The 21,237-nt window shown below is 44.3% G+C and overlaps 1 protein-coding gene across 1 annotated transcript in view; it reads left to right on the forward strand.

Annotated features, from left to right (window-relative positions):
• Positions 1 to 361: 361 nt before the first annotated feature.
• Positions 362 to 21,237, forward strand: part of CRYM (crystallin mu) — a 36,842-nt gene continuing 15,966 nt past the window's right edge. Inside the window, exons 1-5 of the mRNA XM_033963056.1 lie at positions 362 to 671; positions 4,004 to 4,172; positions 10,399 to 10,461; positions 15,255 to 15,356; positions 15,641 to 15,824. Of these exons, the coding sequence (XP_033818947.1) occupies positions 508 to 671; positions 4,004 to 4,172; positions 10,399 to 10,461; positions 15,255 to 15,356; positions 15,641 to 15,824 (682 nt within the window). The 5' untranslated portion in view covers positions 362 to 507. The remainder of the gene's footprint in view (positions 672 to 4,003; positions 4,173 to 10,398; positions 10,462 to 15,254; positions 15,357 to 15,640; positions 15,825 to 21,237) is intronic.

Here is a 21,237-nt window from a genome sequence, read left to right on the forward strand (position 1 = left end):
TACAAAACTGTAGCGCACTTTTTAGCGCCGGTAACAGCTCCGGCGCTCAGGAATTCTATGAGCATCAGAGCAAATACCCCCGCGGACGGCGCTAGAAACCGCGCTTAGGTTTTGTAAAAGGGGCGGGGGATACGCCCATATTGCGTGCATCCTACAATGCCCTTTCTATTCTGGACAAATAACTGCACTAGGTTTCAGGGGATGACAGAAGATGTAAAAGTGTATATTCCCAGCTTTTAGCTCAATTTTTGATCATTTTCTTAACAAAATAAACCCCAAACCAAACTCAACCCAGCAGCGTGCAAGATAAGAAATCGGTGACAGGACAGTAGCCAAGTCTGACCAGCAGGGGGCTCTGCTTACCACACACTCCGGAGGAGGCGGAGCGCAGCCTGTGGGAGGGACTGTGTAGAGCTCCGAGAAGCGAGCGGTCAGAGGGCGGTGTGTCCCGACCCGAGTCAGTCTAGGACCGCACAGGGGCGTGCTCGACGCTAAAATCTGATAGTCATGAGCGATCGGCCCCCTTTCCTAGAGGCGGAGGTGGTGAAGAAGTTTTTAACGTACACAGCTTTAATCCCACTGCTGAAAACAGCCTTGATCAATTTTTCCGCTGGAACTGGAGCAGTTGTCCAGCCGGTTCGGACCATCGTGCCAGTGGCCAACTACGGCGGGTAAGGGCTGGGGGGGGGGGAAGGGAGGCTGAGCTGATAAATACGTGGGACTTGACAACCTCCCTATGGCTCTCAGACAAGCATACTGCAAACGGCATCTCTCCAAACGGCATCTCTCCAAACGGCATTAGCATATTAATATCCAGAAGGTAAATGGAGGAAACTTGGCCACATTTGCTGATTGTGCAGGAAAGGGCCTGAAGGCATGATGGGGTTGAGGGAAGCCTCAACTCCCAGAGATAGGGACTTAGAAAGAGGAGAGGAAACACACTTAGGGCTTGGTTCATTAAGCCCCACCGATCAAGTCCCGACCACTTAGCTACCCTTTTGCGACCCGGACCCAATTCACTAACCTGCCTCCCCACCCGCGCATGCAAATGAGGGGAAATGGCATGCAAATATAGGGCTAGATTCACTAAGCAAACCGATTGGTTTGCGACCCGATTTCCCTCTGGCCCGATTCACTTACCTCTCTGCCGACCATCCTCTGATCCGCGCATGCAAATGAGGGGAATGGCATGCAAAGTAGGCAGGGACCCGATTCGCTAACCAAAACCCTGCAACACCGACTGGGCTGACCGATCACAAACAAGCCCTTTCCGACGCCCTGCTCTCTGCCCTATCAGCTGCTCCTCATATACGGCGCTTTCTTCCTGGCCATTAAAATGGTTCCTGGGCTTGGCACACTTTTCTACGAATCCCTCACATGCTTTTGCAGAAATTAAGGAACTCTTCTTGTTCTCCTTTCTCCTGCTAATAATCGTCTGGCACAGAGACACAGCTTTGGACTAGAAGAGGCTGATCTGCTTGCCCCGAACGCCTCTTGCAGTCCTGACTCTCCCGCTGCCCTGATCTGCCTGCCACGAACGCCTGCCTGCTCCTTCTCTCCCACCCTTCCCCGCAGTGCAAGCCCATGGTTTTAACCCGCGGGTTTAAGCGGGTTAAAATCAAGGGCTCCAAAAAAGTTAAAAAAAAGAAAAAAAAAACCCCAACTCTGCAGGGCCCAGAGGTCCAGTGCATGCGCAGAGCTATAGAGCGATCCGCTTCATCTGCATATTGCAGTTTGGAGAATCCATCGGACCTGCCCGGATCGGACACGGATTGGTGCCGATCGGGCAGGTTCGTGAATCTAGCTCATAGGCAGGCAGTGATTCACTAAAAAAAGAGGAACACCACCTGGGCTGGCCGATTCCAAAACAAGCGACTGCTGAGGACCAGTTGCATATGTCCCTGCAGACTCTCCTGCTCCATCGCCACCCTGAAACCCCTGCCAACCTCTAGCCCTGCTCTCTGCCGCAGTTGGTTTGAGGCTTGTCGGATCACGCAAGCTGCGACGGGGAAAGGGAGAGTGAGCAATTTGCTCCCTGCTCTCCGCCGTGATTCTGCTTTCCACCCCGCGCTCTCTGCCCCGGCTCTTGCTGGCAGCCCTGACTCTTCTCTGCCCCGATTCTCCGTCCTTCCCTGCAGCGCGAGCCCGTGGTTTAAACCCGCGGGTTAAAACCACGGGTTCGCGAGTAAAAAAGTAAAAAGCGAAATAAAAAAACACGGCCACCAAATGCATTCGCGGACCATCTACAAGCAACGTAGATGGTCTGCGCGTGTGTCAGGATTGCTGGAGAGCGATCCGTGTAGTGGTGGGGAGCATTCCTCCGATTGCCCCCATTTGAATACAGGCCTGTTGTGAATCAGTCGGCCTGCGTCGGATCGGACATGGAGCGGAGTGAATCGGGCAGGTTAGTGAATCTAACCCTTAAAAATCCCTTAACCCTTTCAGGACCAAGGGACATATTTGTCCCATAACTTTAAAATCCTATAAATTTTGATTGGGATAGTCTACAGTTCTAAATTTGATATGTACGGATTCCATATGATACTGCCTTTATGTAAACAAACTGGTTCCGACATTAATTCATTAGCGTGGTTGCCAGATTGACGAGAAGATTCACTTGCCACACTGTCCATAAGCCAGAAGTGTGATTTTTTTTTTTTTAAATAATGATATTTCACAAAAACAATCAATTTTTTGGCATCTGCAAGCCCTTTTTACCATAAAAATGTCGTCAAAACCACAAAAATTGGCCTACGATCCTTATGGTCCTGAAAGGGTTAACTGCTTTGAATGGAAGAGAGTGAGATTTCTTAAGAGCAGTCAAGCTACCCAGCTCCAGGAGGGAGTTACTTTTGGCCAGTCCTACCTTTTCTCTTCCATCTTTCCCAAAGAGCAGTGTGGCATTTGTAGTCCTTGATGCCACTCATTGAAATCCACAGGTCCCATAATGCAGTATGACAGGGATGTCAGAAATCCAGCACTGGCCCCAAATCTCCCTCCTCAAACTGGAGATTGGCAGTTTACTCAAACTCATAAGTGGCCAAGATTCCAAAATGTATTTCAAACGTTTGTCTAATCTGGATTTGAGTAAACCGACCCTGTGACGGACAGTTCATAAGTATCATGCTGACGATGTATTATATCTCTGCTATTTGAATTTAGGTCCTCTTTTGCTAAGGTGCGCTAAACGCTAAAGAGCGCATGTTAGTCTATGGACGCGTTAGCGTTTAGCGTGCACTAATCGGTTAGTGCACCTTAGTAAAAGAGGGGGGTTAGTGCTGTTAATATTTTTGAAACTGTTTTATAGTACACTTCCCCCCTTCGTATTCGCAAATGCCGTATCTACGGATTCGCTTATTCGCGGTTTTAAACCTAAAAATACTTTTTCTTTTTGGGGGCTATTTTAAGTCCTGAAAACCCCCTCTTAAGTCTTACCTGGTGGTCTAGCGGGTTTTCGGGGCAGGAGCGATCTTCCCACGCGCCTGCCCCGTGCAGATCACTCACAGGAAATGACTCGAGAGACTACGGGAGCTCAAGGCAGCCATTTCCTGTGAGCGATCTGCACGGGGCAGGAGCGTGGGAAGATCGCTCCTGCCTGAAAACTCGCTAGACCACCAGGTAAGGCTTAAGGGGGGGGCTTTCAGGGCTTAAAATAGCTGGGGGAAGCGGGGGGTTAGGGGCAGAACCGGCCCGAATATTATTTGTGGTTTTTTAATATTTGCGGCCCGGCTCAGCCCCTAACCCCCGCGAATACGGAGGGGGAAGTATAGTCTAATATTGAGTTTCAATTTGCTGATTTTGAGTTTACCTCATTCCTTGTATTTATGTTTATATTTGGGCTGTTTACTACTGTTATGCTGTTAACAAAATTATCTACCGCCTTGGGTGAATCTCTTCATAAAGGCAATAAATCCCAGTAAATAAATAAATAGTTTCTAAGGTGATAAAAAAACTGGAGGGAAATATTAAAGGGCAAAGCCGATGAACCATTTCTCCTCTCTAGATTTTTAGGGGTAATGCCTGCCTACAGCGCCACAGATGACGCCCTGGCCACAAAAGTGGTTACTTTCTATGAGAATAAAAGAGCTGCCGATGAGAATGAAATCTCTGCCTTTCCTTCTCACCACTCGACTGTTCTGTTGTTCGAGCCCAGGAATGGCAGTTTGAAAGCTGTGAGTATTCCTTGGCTTAGAAGCATCTTCCTTTATTATACGGCTAAATAAAGAGATTTGTTTGTGGAGTGCGGAATAATGAGCAACAAAATAAATTTAAAGGGAGATTAAAAAAAAAAAAAAAATTAAAATTTTCCAGAAAAATGTAACTGCCAAACAGGAAGTGACATTTTATACACTAATACCAGAAAGTCCGGTGTTCTTTGTTGCATGTCTGAGATTCTTCCTTATCTAAACTGCAAGACAATTGATTACGGTGATAAAGAATATCTATAATACATCCCTGGTCTCACGTTCTTTTGGGTACCATTTAGCTCTATGGGTCATGTACTTGTTACCAGGATCTACAAACCAAATCTGATTTCGAACTGGGTGTCATTCAGTAGCGTCGGAGGAGCACTTGCCTCCTTTGATGCTGACACTGGCCCTCCCCCATCACAGCAGCTGGCCTATGAAACCACACCCTGCCGGCACAGGGCAGCAGCGTCAGGAGGAGGAGGGAAGCCTCAGGATAGCTTAACTTATGGGTCAGTGATGTCATGGCCCTGGGCATATGGCACTCATTAGTGCTGATGCCAAATACCCAGGGCCGTGACATCGGCTGGTCCATAGGTAAAGCTGGCCTTGATTGCAAGTTTCTAAGCAGGCCGGATGAGCCATACTGACCTTTATTTGCCATTTGCTGAGAATTTTATGATATTTGGACTGAGACATGATTAAACATTTAAAGGTATAGAATGTGGAAATTGAGAATTAAGACATCCAAGTTGGGAGGTGTTGAATTCTGATAGTATTTTAGAAAATGATTTGTCTCTGTAGAACCTTTTTCAAAAATACATGGAGGAATGAAATGAGTATGTGCTGGCTACCTGTGGCAAGAATAGGGCTGGATTTAGACATGTTGGTTCAGCCGAGTGGCCATTGAAAGGCCTCTCTTCCCCGCTGGTTGTCATTGAGAGCGGTGACAGGAAAGCAGCCTTATGAATTGCTGCATAGAAGTCTTGTCCAGTGACGTACCAAGGGAGGGGGTGGGGGGGGGCGGGGGGGGGAGCGGTCCGCCCGGTCCGCCCCGGGTGCACGCCCCAAGGGGGTGCACAGCTGGCCACTCACCAGGGAATAGGCTGCTACCGGGGAAAGGCTTCCACTGCCGTCATCGGGAACAAGCCAGCCGAGTTCTCCCTTCTTTTCTTCCCTGCAGGGCCGACCAACTCTCGCCGCCCGAAGTCAATTCTGACATCGGAGAGGACGTTCTGGGCCAGCCAATCGCTGCCTGGCTGGCCCAGAACGTCCTCTCCGACTTTAGAATTGATGTCGGGCAGCAAAGAGTTGGTCAGCCCCGCGGGAAAGAGAAGCAGGGCGAACTTGGAGCCGGCCTGTTCCCGATGGCGGCAGTGGTAACCTATTCCCTAGCGGTGGTGGCAGCATTTTTCCAATGGTGGTGGCATATGGGAGGGGAGGGAGAAAGAAAGAAATGGGGGGTGGGGGGACAGGGAGCCAGAAAGAAAGGGGGCAGGGTGAAACAAAGAAAAAGAAAAAATGGGGCAAGGAGAGAGAAAGACAGACAGAGAGAAAGAAAGAGGGCATGGAGAGAGAAAGAAAGAAGGGGGCAGGGTGAAACAAAGAAAGAAATGGGGCACGAAGAGAGAGAGAGAAAGACAGACATACAGAAAGAAAGGGGGCATGGAGAGAGAAAGAAAGAAGGGGGCAGGATGAAAGAAAGAAAAAGTTGGGGGAGGGAATGAGGTCTGGAGGAGAGGAAGCATATAGGAGGCTGAAAGAAGGGAAGAAATATTGGATGCACAGTCAGAAGAATAAAGTGCAACCAGAGACTGATGAAATTACCAAACAAAGGTAGGAAAAATGATTTTATTTTCAATTTAGTGATCAAAATGTGTCCGTTTTGAGAACTCATATATGCTGTCTATATTTTGCACTATGACCCCCTTTTACTAAATCGCAATAGCGGTTTTAGCGCAGGGAGCCTATGAGCGTTGAGAGCAGCGTGGGGCATTCAGCGCAGTTCCGTGCGCTAAAAACTGGTTTAGTAAAAAGGGAAGGGGTATATTTGTCTGTTTTTGTATAGTTGTTACTGAGGTGACATTGCATAAAGTCATCTGCCTTGACCTCTTTGAAAACCCACGGAATATAAATGATAATTAACATTTTCTCTGCATACAGTGTGCTTTGTGTTTTTAAAATTTTATTGTTGGTAGATCATTTTGACTTGGCCACGAAGGTAAGGGGGAAGGAGGAAGGGGAGCTGCTGAAAGACATCTAGTAATCCTTGCAGGCTTGACTGTGCAGGGAATTATTTTTGTAAAATCATGCTTTGTTATGTGACTGGCATTATTTAGACTTTAATTTCTATGAATGAATAGAATGAAAATGATATAAAATTACTTGCCTGTTTTTATGTGCGTGCGCTGAAGGAAAGTGGAGAGAGAGTGGGCTGAGGACGCTGAAGAGAAATGGGGAAGAGAGAGTGGGGAGAAGACGCTGATTTATAAATTGACAATTGTACAGAATATTGTTTCTTTTTATACTTTAATATAAGTTCAATATAAAACAATTCAAGGCTTGTGTGGATGGAATCAGGTGGTTTGCGGGGATGGGGGCCTAGCTTACGGGGATTAGTCCAATAAAATGGTATTTTCTTATTTCTCATTATTTGTTTTATTTTTATTTGTTAATTTGTAAAGTGGTGATTGTTATGTATCAGTTTTTTCAAATTTACATCTACTGTCTTTATATTTTGCACAGTATTAGAGGACATGTATTACTGTTTTTGTGGTGTTGCATTGTATGCAGAGTCTGTTTTTTTGGCGGTTCAGTTTAACTTTTGTCTACATATTTCTATTTTTAGTTTGTGATTATTTCATATTGGGCGAGGGTGTATCTATCTGTGTGTATAAAAGGGACATGGCTTTCTGATAGCATTGACTGTACAGGATCAATTGACTGTACAGGATCTGGCTTGTTTAGTTTTACAATGTATGTGTTGGTGTTCTAGTACTCACTGCAGTGTTTAAGATGCTGCCTTTTCGAAGGTACACTCTTGTTGTCCGATATGTGAATTGTTACTAAAAATCATATTTTTCATATAGATGGGGGGATGTCAAAAAATGATGGGCCCCGGGTGTCACATTTGCTAGGTACGCCACTGGTCTTGTCTCCTGGAGATGCTTGTAGCGAAGCACCGTTGTTTGTTCCACGTTTTGTCTCTGAAGCAAATATGAAGACAATTCAAAGCTCTAGCTCTGGATAAAGAGTGATAACAATATCGATTATTAACTATTTATTGTGGACATTTCACCAATCTATTATTGTTAGTAACTTTCATGGTTTTATATATTGGGTGGTGTCTTTGAAGGTGAAAATTGTAGAAAAAATGTTATGTGTTTGGTATATGTTTGATAATTGATTATTAAAAGTTTATAATTATTGCTTCAATATTTAATATACAATGGTACCTTGGTTTACGAGCATAATTCGTTCTGAAAACATGCTTGTAATCCAAAGCACTCATATATCAAAGCAAATTTCCCCATAGAAAATAATGGAAACTCAGACGATTCGTTCCACAACCCAAAAACATAATATAAAATATAATGTACACATTTGTATTGCAAGACCTCGCTTGTTTAGAAGTCACTACGCTCCCGCAGCGTATTGAGATTAGGTGGGAACTTGGAATTGGGTAGCACTATGTAGATTTTGAGCCAAATGGGATGGAATTGGGCACTGGCAGAATGAGTAGGGGTTCAGGGACTGTGCAACAGTGAAGGCAAGGTCGGGATGTATTGGGCTAGGGCAGTGGTCTCAAACTCGCGGCCCGGGGGGGGTCACATGCGGCCTGCCAAGTACTATTTTGAGGCCCTCGGTATTTTTATCATAATCACAAAAGTAAAATAAAACAGTTTCTTGATCATGTCCCTTTAGTTATAAATGACAATATTGTTATTAAGACTTAGCCAAAAGGAAAGATTTATAAACTATAAAGAGTTTTACCTCATGCAAAATTGTCATTTCTTTAATAAGACATTAACCATTTTTTTTTGAGGCCCTCCAAGTACCTACTAATCCAAAATGTGGCCCTGTGAAGGATTTGAGTTTGAGACCACTGGGACTGATTCTATTGTACTGTGGGTAAATTGTGTGTGTACGCTGTGCTTGCTTGTATTATGCTTAATTGCTGCGTTCAGCGATGTGATGCGCGTATGTTGTACGTACTGTGATGACGTGGCGCGCGCCAAAGTGCTCGTACTGCAAGACAATGCTCATTGATGAAGTTAAAATTTTATCAAATGTTTTGTTCGTCTTGCAAAGCACTCACAAACCATGTTACTTGCAATCCAAGGTTTTACACTTCCCCCTCCCCATTCGCGGTTTCTCCATTTGCGGTTTCATATAACCGCAATTTTTTCTGGGGAGGGGGAAAATAAAAAAAAGCAGTCTTAATTTTAAAATAACCCATCTTTTTTTCCTCCCTGCCGCCTTCCCGGCCTTACCTGGTGGTCTAGAGGGCCTTCGGGGCAGGAGCGATCTTCCTACGCTCCTGCCCCGTGCAGATCGCCATGAGGAAATGGCTGCTGGGAGTTCCCATAGTCTCTCGAGACGACGTCGGGAACTCCCTACCGCCATTTCCTCATGGCGATCTGCACGGGGCAGGAGCGTAGGAAGATCGCTCCTGCCCCGAAAGCCCTCTAGACCACCAGGTAAGGCCGGGAAGGCGGCAGGGAGGTGGGGGTGGGTCAGAGCCGGATAATCGCGGTTTTTTCGCCATTCACGGTCCGGCTCTGCCCCATATCCCCCGCGAATGACGAGGGAGAAGTGTACTTTAGTTCCCTAAGCTGTAACATTTAAGAGGTGTAGTCATAGGAATAGGCAGGATCAGAGCCGGGGGTGGGGTGCAAATGATCTTAGACTGAGAGAACTACACTGGGACTGGACTCGAGCTTGAATACGAGTGTAAGCTAAGTAAGCAGGATTTTGGAGTATGGAGGACACGACAAAATAGGCTATTGAAAAAATGTTTTTATTTTAAACTTAGTCTTTAACTCGCCCTAAAACAATTTTTCTTCTATATGTGCTAAACCTTTCCAGAACTTTCATTTCTACTTCTGTAGTTCTTTCCCGAGCCAGCTTTCGATGCACACTTAACATATATGGCCCATTCAAGCGATCCTCTGTCATTGTTGAGTGCAACCAAGTTTCCAGAGATCAGAAGCATCCGTGTCTCCTCACCCCATCACCTCTCTCGCTCGAATCTTTTTGTCCTTTCCCATCCTCCTTTCTGGTCTGGGTCACTTTCTTCCTCTCCCACTTATGGGTCCAGCATCCATCTCTGTCCCCTCCCTTCTCCTTCACCATCCATGTCCTCTCCTCACTCCCCCCCGTTAATTTTGGTTCACCTCCCTCTCTCCTCCTCCTCCTTCGGGGGGGGGGGGTGTCTGCTCTCTCTCACTCTCTGAATCTCCCCCCCCCTGTGGCATCTCCCTGCTGTCCCCTCCCTCCCCGTGCAGGCCTGATCTCCAAATTGACCCCGTTCCCCATGTGGAGCTGATATTTCTAACCTGCAGGACATCCAAAAGCAGCAGTGGCGGCTGGCCAGCAGAGGAAATGCTATAAAAAGGCTGCTTGTGGCCAGGCCACCAGGGCCTTTCCTCTGCCACATCGGAAGTGATATAGCAGAGGAAATGGCGGGCCTGGCCGCAAACATTTAGCACCCCACTGGCTACGCCCATGGGTCTAGTAGTTTTCCATGCTAGTAGAGTGAGACCTCTTATATGTCTAGCTTCTGTGTAAATCCATGCCTGGAAGCAGCCATTTTAGAGCTGTCAATATCTAAAAATCATCAGGGGCAACACTATGCCATGCAAGGGGGCCTTGGGGGGGCATCCCCACCAGCCAAAGAAATACAGTTCCCAAACCACTGCCCTCCTCCTTGAGGTGCTTTTTTAATACAGAAGTTGGCGACGTCACTGGGACTTTTCGCAAATCCTCAGTTCGTGCAAGAGGTCATAGTATTGAGACACCAAGAAGGTGGTTAACCGATTGTACGGGTGAGTGCACGCTACAGCCCCCTAGTGGAGGTGTAGAAACAAAACCAGCAATGGAATTTAAGAAAGTATGGGGTAACGGCAGAGGCAGAATGAAACGGAGTGTTATAGTCCTAATCTGCTGTCATGTGCTATGTTTCTCTGAATTCATTGTTTCTGTTTTCTAGATTATAGATGGAAATGTCATTACAGACAGAAGGACAGCTGCTGTTTCTGCTATAGCAACAAAAGTACGTATACTACAATATTTTTTTTTTAAAGTATGGTAGGCGATGAGTGACTTGGAAGTTTTTAATATTTACCTAGCCAGCTCTATCCTGAGGTGAAATGAGCATCATTTTTGTAAGAAATCCAATTGACCCCTACAAATAAACCATTAAATATATTTTCAGTGATGTAAATCCTATGCTGAAATTTTGAGCTTAGTAGACAGGTATAAGAGACAACTTATTCTCTCTGGAAGAGAATCCTATCCATCCTAGTAAGATGCGGGCTCTTTTACTACAAAAGGACATACGAATAGCCATACTGGGTCAGACCAGTGATTCATCTAGCCCAATATCCTATCTCCAGCAGTGGCCATCCCAGGTCACAAGTACCTGGCAGAAACCCAAAGAGTAGCAACATTCCAGCTCTGTGAATGTGACATCATAATGCCTCATTCTACCAATGCCTAAGAGTCAACCTCATCAGTGATGTCACAATGGCTTTATTATCCTATACCTGGCTCACATAAGAATACAAGTATATTAGGCACTTAGATATATCTTTATAAGGCCAAAAAAATCTAAGAATCATCAAAAACTAAGCCTCAATTAGAGTTACTACATTCGTTTATGACCTCAGCAGTACAAACTGTGAGAAAGACTTCATTCACAGTATAACTTGCACTAAAGTCTTCATTGGTCAGGTTTTTTATCTCAAATCTTATTAATTAATTTATTTTTATTTAGTTTTCAAAATAACTTAAGAGATAATACTCATCTCATTATCAGAGCATAGCAGGGGTTCTTCACCGACATAGGCTATGTTTCGCCATACAAGGCTTTGTCAAGGTAATCCCCTTTCTTATGCCGATTCCACATTCGCTGCCATCATTGTAGTTTAGTTCAAAACTACAATGATGGCAGCGAATGTGGAATCGGCATAAGAAAGGGGATTACCTTGACAAAGCCTTGTATGGCGAAACATAGCCTATGTCGGTGAAGAACCCCTGCTATGCTCTGATAATGAGATGAGTATTATCTCTTAAGTTATTTTGAAAACTAAATAAAAATAAATTAATTAATAAGATTTGAGATAAAAAACCTGACCAATGAAGACTTTAGTGCAAGTTATACTGTGAATGAAGTCTTTCTCACAGTTTGTACTGCTGAGGTCATAAACGAATGTAGTAACTCTAATTGAGGCTTAGTTTTTGATGATTCTCACATAAGAATAGCCATACTGGGTCAGACCAGTGGTCTTTCTAGCTCAGTATCCGGTTTCCACAAGTACCTGGCAGAAACCCAAATAATAATGGAATTCCATGCTACTAAAGAGTATTAAGCCCTAACATTCATTTCATGCATGAGAAAGGTTTACTACAAATCACGTTAGAGGCGCCGGAAATGTAGGCTTTGGAAACACTGGACTACATTTTCCAAAGCCTATGTTCTATAAATGTCGCTGGCATAACCAATAAAGAAATAAGAAGGTTACAGATAATACAAAATACAGCAATAAAAATTATTACAAGTTCAAAAAAATATGACCACGTTACACCACTTTTACAAGCTGCACGTTGGCTACCAATTACACATAGAATAATTTTTAAAATCATATTGCTAACTTTTTAAATTCAACAATCACACGCGCCGATATTTTTGGATCGACTTTTGATACCGTACTCTCCATTTAGGGCTCTCAGATCAATACAACAAAATTTACTAACTATTCCTTCTCTAAAAATAATAGGGACCAGGAGGAGATCTACCATTTTCTCAGTCGTAGCTCCTCAGCTGTGGAACAACCTACCACTGTACCTACGTAATGAACCATCCTTGGAAAAATTCAAGCGCTCCTTAAAAAGCTTTCTGTATAAGGATGCATTCAATACATAGACAGCTTAACCTCCCAAATATAAAATCTTCAGATCCTAATGAATTTTATGCGATCCCATCCTACATGTTCCTCCCTAAATGTTTCTTCTTTTTTTTTTTTAAATTAAAGACTGTAGTCCATCCTATTTACCCTTTTTGTATTAGTTTGTATCAGTATATGATTTGTATGCAATGTCATATTTTGTCCACCCTTTTTTTTATTTTTATGCATTGGAAAATTGTTATATGCATTGAAATATATGATATTGCGTAGATAACAAATCTTATTAAACTTGAAACTTGAAACTGTCACCTCCTGCCCGATGAGAGCAGGCAGCAGGGGGCTGGGGGGGGGTGCTGGGGCATAATGGGGCAGGGCTGGGTTGGCCTGGGGACAGGTCTAGGGGTCTGGATTTTACTAGAGTAAAATCTGTCAAGCTTATATTGAGCTTTGCAACATTCTGATACCCTGAGTCTGTCTAAGGCAGGGGTGAGAAATCTTTATACACAGAAGGCCGCATGAATGTCAGCCATAACATTACCTAATGTGGGAACTTGAAATGCAGAGAGCTCTAGACATTTTGATAAATAAAGAAGTAAAACTTTAGCTAAAAGCAATGGATACAACTTGCTGGGGTGGCTCTTCTGAAATTATTTGTGAAATTCAGAGGGCCATTTTTGATATGATGTCTAAGACTGACTTTGGATGTTATGTGAAGCACGTCCAAAAATCGGGTTGGAAAAATGTCCATTTTTGAAACCGCAAGTCGTCCATCTTTTTCTCAAAAATGATCTTTCTGGACGTGTTCGCCTTTAGTGCGTCTAATGTTTTTGGCCATTTTCGAAAACCAAAACGTCCAAATGAAAACAAGCCATTTGCATGTAGGAGAGGCCAGCCTTTTTAGTAGACTGGCTACACAGACTTGCCAGCAGAGCAGTGGGGCACCAAGGAGGCATTACAGCAAACTAGAGAATCCCCATGGGATCTCTGTATCCTGTCCCATTCCTGCAAGCTCTGTCCTCATCTGCACAAGCCTTGAACACTTTGAAATCATAAGTGTTTGAGGCTTGTGCGGTTAAGGCAGAGCTTGCAGGAATGGGACGGGCACAGGATGGAGATATTGAGATCCTGCGGGAATGGGGACAAATTTGTCCCTGTGTCATTCTCTGCAATGAACTTTGCAGAAAGGGTCTCGGTGACACATCCTATCATAACCCCCTTGCATTGTATAGGGAGCCCTCCAACACTCACCCCAAACAAACTGACTATCACCCCAATAGCCCTTATGCCTGCAGGTGTCGCCTATAGGTCAGTACAGTAGGTTTTGGTGGGCTCACAATTTTCACCACAAGTGTACAAGTTAGAGTGACATATGGGCCTGAGTCTCCTTCTCTGGAGTCCACTTTACTGACTATTGTACTGCTCTAATAGGACTGACCATTACATCTGCTGCTGTCAGACAGACAGATATGTACTCTTTCATTCAGATCTTTGGGGGTGGGGGGGTGGGAGGGGGTCATTGACCACTGCGGGCGTGTGGGGTATTATGCCTTCATCCCTCCAGTGGTCAAATGATTAGTTTAGACACCTTCATGACCCTTCTTCGTTCTTATAACAGGTCTAGCCCCAAATGTCTAAGTAGGGCCCTGGACATTTTGTGAAATGTTCGATTATCACTGCAAAACATCCAAGTCTTAATCCTGTCCAAAACAACCCCCCCCCCCCCCCCCCCCCAAGTGCACCCCCTTGAGATTTAGATGCACTGCAGACAAATAGCTTAGAAAAACATCTAGGAAGTAGGTTTCGAAAATGTTGATTTAGACATTTTGGCGATTAACATAAACAAATGTTACTGTATGTCATTTTGGGGGGGATGTCTCTATGTTTTGAAAATGAGTCCCACAGTACTTAAAATTGCCAAGTTCTGGTTAATGACATTTTCTGTGTATATTTCCCATGGTCTTGAGGACCACATAAAATTCAATAGTGGGCATTTTATATTTTCAACAAACTTCTTTGGGACATAAATGTGTAAAATTCCTAGGCCAAATAAATGATTCATCACCTGAATATATTTTACCCGTCACGTTTTGCAAAAAATATATTTAAATTGATTTTGTACATCTGAGATTTCCTACAGTAATTCTAAACATCCTCAACAGGGCCGGTGTTGGGGGAGGAAACAAACAGCTGGGCCCCACAGCTCCAGGGGGCCCCCACCCCTTTCTGAAGCCCCCGCCTCACCTTTTAAAATACAAAGGGGTTGCTCAAGGCTTCCTAGTGCTGTTCTGCTGCAGTCTGCCCAAGCGGAAACAGGAAGTTGCATCAGAGGAGGGTGAACTGCAGCATGGGAACAGCGCCAAGGAAGCCGTGAGCAGTGCTAGAGAATTGCTGCCACATCGGCATCCCCTTTGTATTTTAAAAGGTGAGGGGGGCTTTGGAATGGGAAGGGGAGAAGAGAAAGATCTCCCAGTTTACAGGGGCCCCTTAAAGCAGCTGATTGTTAAATTAAGGGAGGGATGCTGAATGTGAGGGAAATCGGGGGGGGGGGGAGGGGAGAAGGATTGGGGGCCCCCTCTTTCACTTCTGCTCTGGGCCTCAGCATGTTTGACATTGGTCCTCAGAGCATCTGGCTGAACCTTTTTCTGTGAAACTTGTACATGCACAAGGCTCCTTTATCAATCTCTTAATTTATTTAGAGCAGTGTTTCCCAAGTCGGTCCTGGAGTACCCCTCTTGCCAGTCTAGGTTTTCAGGGTATCCATGACGAATATGCATGAAAGAAGCATATAATGGAGGCAGTGTATGCAAATCAATCATTGTGGATATCCCAAAAACCTGACTGGCAAGAGAGTACTCAAGGACCGACTTGGGAAACACTGCATTAGAGGATCACCTCACAGCAACTCACCTGCTATATTTTTTTTCCCTGATTACTGCAGCTTCTGAAGCCAGCTTCTGCTGACGTGCTCTGTATTCTAGGATCCGGTGCCCAGGCCCACAGTCATTTTGAAGTCTTTATGGAACTGTTCTCTTTCAAAGAGGTAACAATCAGTTTTCTGTGAGACACCTAATGCTATTAAAACACTCACTCAGTCACTCACTCTCCTCCCTTCATGTCAGGAGTCTGCATAGCACATGCTTTCTCACACTCATAGAGACACACACACTCACTCATTCTCCTCCCTTCATGTTTACTCACTATCTCTCTCTCACACACACACTCACTCACTCTCCTCCCTTCATGTCAGGAGTCTGCATAGCACATGCTTTCTCACACATACACACACTAGCTCATGTCTTTGTTCTTTCACTTTCTCTTCCAAAGGTAAAGATGTGGAGTCGCAGAAGAGAGAGCGCTGAACTGTTTGCTAGCACAATGAAAGCCAACGTCCAGGTCTGCGCCACTGCCAGAGAAGCTGTCGCCGACGCGGATGTGATTATTACCGTTACCATGGCAACGGAGCCCATTTTATTGGGAGAATGGGTGAAGCCAGGTGCACATGTCAACGGTGGGTAGGATGGATTAACTTTTAAAGCATTTATTTTATTTATTTTTAACATTTATTATACACTGCCTACCCCTTGGTGGTTTCCAGAATGTCTGCGCATAATTCAACAATAACAAGCAAAATCCAAAATCACCAACCAAAAATATCTACTAAAACAATCATAGAGAAAAACAATACCAGAACCACTGTGTCCTCAATATTTTAAGATTTAAAAATATTCCAACAGATACCTCATAAAAAAGCAGTTACAGAAAGTTGTATCTTCAACAGTTTTGAAAAATCTAGACCCATCTGAACACAAGTGCAGCTGACCAGAAAGAGCATGCAAAACACAGCAATAAAAATGATCACTAACTCAAAAAAATACAATCACGTTACACAACTTCTACAGGCAGCTCATTGGCTACCAATCACACATAGAATAACCTTTAAAATTTTATTGTTAACTTGTAAAATTCAACAAACTCATGCTCCGATTTTTCTGCATCGTCTCTTGATACCGTATTCTCCATCCAGGGCATTAAGATCAACACAACATCTATTGACTATCCCTTCATTAAAAATAATAGGGACCAGGAGATCTACTATTTTCTCAGTTATATCACCCCAGCTTTGGAACAATCTACCAATATATATTCGTAATGAATCTTCTTTAGAAAAATTCAAGCTTTCCTTAAAAAGTTTTTTGTTCACGGATGCATTTGAAAAATAGACAACATAATTTTACAAATCACCAAATTTCTTAGATCTTAATCAGATTTATGCGTATATTATAAATTTATCTTTTTTTATGTGTGTGTGTTACCCACCATATGTGTTCCCCCCTAAATGTTTCCTTTCTTTCTTTAAAGATTGTAGTTCATCCCCTTCACCTTCCGAACCAGTCATGTATTAGAATGTATAGAATTTGAAAGTACAGTGGTACCTCGGTTTACGAGTGCACTGGTTTGCGAGTGTTTTGCAAGACGAGCAAAACATTTGCAAAATCGGCACCTCAGAAACTGAGTGTGGCTCGATTTGCGAGCGCCCCCCCTGCGATCCGGCACCCCCCGTGATCCGGCACACCCCCCCCCGACGCGATTGGGCACCCCCCCGCCGCTTCATACGGTCATCTGGGCACCGGCACCGGCATGTCCTGTGCTTGTTGCCAGGGCCCAAAGATCGGCCTCCTCTTCTGCTGGCCTTGAGCATCTGCGCATGCTCAAGGCCAGCAGAAGAGGAGGCCGATCTTCGGGCCCTGACACCAAGCACAGGACATGCTGGTACCCAGATGACGGTATGAAGCAGTGGGGGGTGCCCAATCGTGTCGGGGGAAGTGCTGGATCGCGGCAGGGGGGTGCCCAATTGCGGGGGGGAGGGGGGCCACATCGCGGGGGTGGGTGCCGGATCACAGGAGGGGCTTCGGGGGGAGCAATGCCGGTTCTCGTGGGGAGGGGAACGTATCAAAGCGAGTTTCCATTATTTCCTATGGGGAAACTTGCTTTGATAAACGAGCATTTTGGATTACGAGCATACTCCTGGAACGGATTATGCTCATAATCCAAGGTACCAGTGTAATTGTATAAAAGAGTTTTGTTTTGCCTCCCATTTTTTAAAATGTTATACGCACTGAAGCTTTTGACATTGCATACATAACAAAAATTTAATAAAACTTGAAACTTGATGCAACAATTTCACAACCACAATTGAAAAGGTGGGGATGCCCCAGTATCGGCGTAATGAGCCTTCACTGCCCAATTCAATGATAATAACATAACATTCTCAGATCTCAATGATCTTCCTGGATGAGATAAACACAAAAGGTGCTTAAAATACCGAGGTGCAGAGTGGTATACAGCCTGGTGAATTACATTGCACTTTATACATCACTGGTAACCAATGCCGTTGCCTTAAAACTGGGGTTATATGAGACACTCTCTGGGCACCAGTAACCCACCATGCTGTAGCACTGTGAACCAGCTGCAGCGCCTTGCATCTTGCATTAGATATTCCAAGGTACAGGGCATTGCAGTAGTCTATCCCTGACAACACCATGTGCTGAACCACGCTCTGAAAATCTCATGGAGATGGCATCGGTTGAGCAAAACCAGACTGAATAGTTTTAAGCACTTGACACTTCACATTAAAGCTAGAATCAAATCTCACACTCAATAAAGTCCTTTCTTTCATATCCATCAAACATTCATCCTTTTCATACAAACACTCCGCCCTATCACCCAACCGACATAACTCTGTCTTTCCAAAATTCAAATGCAGACCATGTCCAGCCATCCAATCAACAACATTCTCCATGTGATAGTGATAAGGTTTAAAAGTGTGCAGGCAAGTAAGATTCACTTTTCACTGACTTGTTAAAGTGAATCTAACTATTTATTGCTAAAATGTAGTGGGTAAATCATTGTGCAGTTTGTTTGCCTACATTTATTTATTTACTATTTATTTTTATTAATTTAATATATAATTTTACAAGTTACATCACTTGTTTAAAAAAACACAGTACTTGCTTTTTCACATCAATTATAAATTAGACATGAAAAATAAAGAAGAAAAAAGGAGATGAAGGAACTACAAGCTCTTCGGACCACTATGCAAGAGGGGAGGTGAAAAAGAAAAACAAAGGAGATATTCTAGTTCTTTTTCTCAATACAAAAGTATTTCCTAAGAGGAAAGGTCTCCATTCAAGAGCAATCTTCATGAATTGAAGTTTCTTTTTCAATCACCTGTTTCGACACTTGGGGCTCCTTTTACAAAGGTGTGTTAGGGCCTTAACGCGCAGAATAGCGCGCGCTAAAATGCCGCGTGTGCTTGCCGCTACCGCCTCCTCTTGAGCAGGTGGTAGTTTTTTGGGTAGCGTGCACTAAAACACTTAGCGCACCTTCGTAAAAGGAGCCCTGGGTCATCTTGCTCCTTCCACATTCATAGAAACATAGAAACTGACGGCAGAAAAGGGCCTCGGCCCATCTAGTCTGCCCACACTAATGACCCACCCCTACCTTCCTCTATGAAGAGAACCCACATGCCAATCCCATTTTATCTTAAAATCTGGCACGCTGTTGACCTCAATTACCTGTAACATAGAAACATAGAAGATGATGGCAGAAAAGGGCCACAGCCCATCAAGTCTGCCCACTCCAACAACCCTACCCCCTTGAATTTACCCCCTAGAGATCCCATATATGTATCCCATTTCCTTTTAAAATCCGGCACGCTACTGGCCTGAATCACCTGAAGTGGAAGTTCATTCCAACGATTGACCACCCTTTCGGTGAAGAAGAACTTCCTGGTGTCGCCATGAAATTTCCCACCCCTGATTTTCAGCAGATGTCCTCTTGTGGCCGAGGGACCTTTAAAAAAGAAGATATCATCCTCCACCTCAATACAGCCAGTGATATATTTAAATGTCTCTATCATGTCTCCTCTCTCTCTACGTTCTTCGAGTGAATATAGCTGCAATTTATTCAGCCTTTTTTCATATGGGAGGTCTTTGAGTCCCGAGACCATCCTGGTGGCCATTCTTTGAACCAACTCAACTCTCAGCACATCTTTTTGGTAATGTGGCCTCCAGAATATTCCAGATATTCCAGATGAGGCCTCACCATGGATCTATACAACGGCATTATAACTTCAGGCTTCCGGCTGATAAAGCTTCTTCGGATACAACCCATCATTTGTCTTGCTTTTGATGAAGCCTTCTCCACTTGATTGGCAGTCTTCATGTCTTCGCTAATGATCACCCCCAAATCACGTTCCGCCTTGGTCCTAACTAAGGTTTCACCATTTAGTGTGTAAGTTTTGCATGGATTCCTGCTGCCGAGGTGCATGACCTTACATTTTCTAGTATTGAAGTTTAGCTGCCAAGTCGAGGACCAGTGTTCCAATAGAAGTAGGTCCTACGTCATACTGTCTGATAAAGTGTTCTCACTTACTATGTTGCATAGTTTGGCGTCATCGGCGAATAATGTGATTTTACCCTGAAGCCCCTGAGTCAGATCTCCCACAAATATGTTGAAGAGGATCGGGCCCAAGACCGAGCCCCGAGGCACTCCACTGATCACCTCTGACGTTTTTGAAGGGGCACCATTCACCACCACTCTCTGAAGTCTAACGTTTAGCCAATCACCGACCCATGTAGTTAATGTCTCTCCCAGTCCCATTGATTTCATTTTGTTCAATAGTCTGCGGTGCGGAACGCTATCAAAAGCTTTACTAAAGTCCAAGTAAACGACGTCTAGGGACTCACCCACATCCAGTTTCCTTGTTATCCAGTCAAAGAAACTAATTAGATTGGATTGGCAGAACCTGCCCTTGGTAAATCCATGTTGGTGGGGATCCCGTAGATTCTTCTCGTCCAGGATCGTATCTAATTTATGCTTAATTAGTGTTTCCATGAGTTTACTCACTATGGATGTGAGACTCACCGGTCTGTAATTCTCAGCTTCTGTCCTGCAGCCCTACGGGAACTCCCCACAGCCATTTCCTAATGGCTATCTGCATGGGGCAGGAGCATAGGAAGATTGCTCCTGCCCCGAAAACCAGCTAGATCACCAGGTAAGGCCGGGATGCCGGGGGGAAGACAAAAATATGGGGGGGTTTTCCCCTCCTCCTCCCCCCCAAAAAATCACGATTATGTGAAATCGCGAGTAAGGAAACCGCAAATGGGGAGGGGGAAGTGTACTTGATCACGCACTTGCATGGCTCCCAGTTTCCTTGTTTCATCTCATGATTGGAAATTCTTTCCATCTTTCCTGAGTTCACTTAGGGTTCCTTTTACAAAGGTGTGCTAGCGGTTTTAGTGCGCGCTTAGCACGTGCTAGCCGCTACCGCCTCCTTTAAAGCAGGTGGTGGTTTTCCAGCTAGCGGGCGCTATAGCCCGCGCTAATCTTGTGCGTCTGCTAAAAACACTAGCGCACCTTCGTAAAAGGAGCCCTTGGTCCCTCTTTTACTAAGGTGTGCTAACTGATTAGCACACACTAATTGATTTAGCGCGCACCAAACGCTAACGTTAGTCTATGGACACGTTAGCGTTTAGCGTGCACTAATCGGTTAGCGCACCTTAGTAAAAGAGGGGGCTGGTCACATCTGGATATAACCACAAAAAAGAGTACCACTGTTTTAAAAATATATCTTCATGATGGCACTTGGATCTTGCTCAAAGTCAAAACTTAACAATGAGAGTTCCACAATCCATTACGCCTACATTTATTTCTGTGTATTGGAGCCGAACAAAATTTCCAGTTTGGATAGTGAGCTGATTAGTTGAAATAATTTATCTTGCAGGTAGAACAAAACATCCCCCTGTCCATTCCTACATAACAAGTTATTTCTTTACCACATAACCAGTAAGTTGAATGCAGTTAAAAAATATGAAAAGAAATTATACAAGCTAGAAAGATTTGATTAATTAATAAACAAA

Source organism: Geotrypetes seraphini, chromosome 11, assembly GCF_902459505.1.
Source record: "Geotrypetes seraphini chromosome 11, aGeoSer1.1, whole genome shotgun sequence".
In the NCBI taxonomy this organism is placed as follows: Eukaryota; Metazoa; Chordata; class Amphibia; order Gymnophiona; family Dermophiidae; genus Geotrypetes; species Geotrypetes seraphini.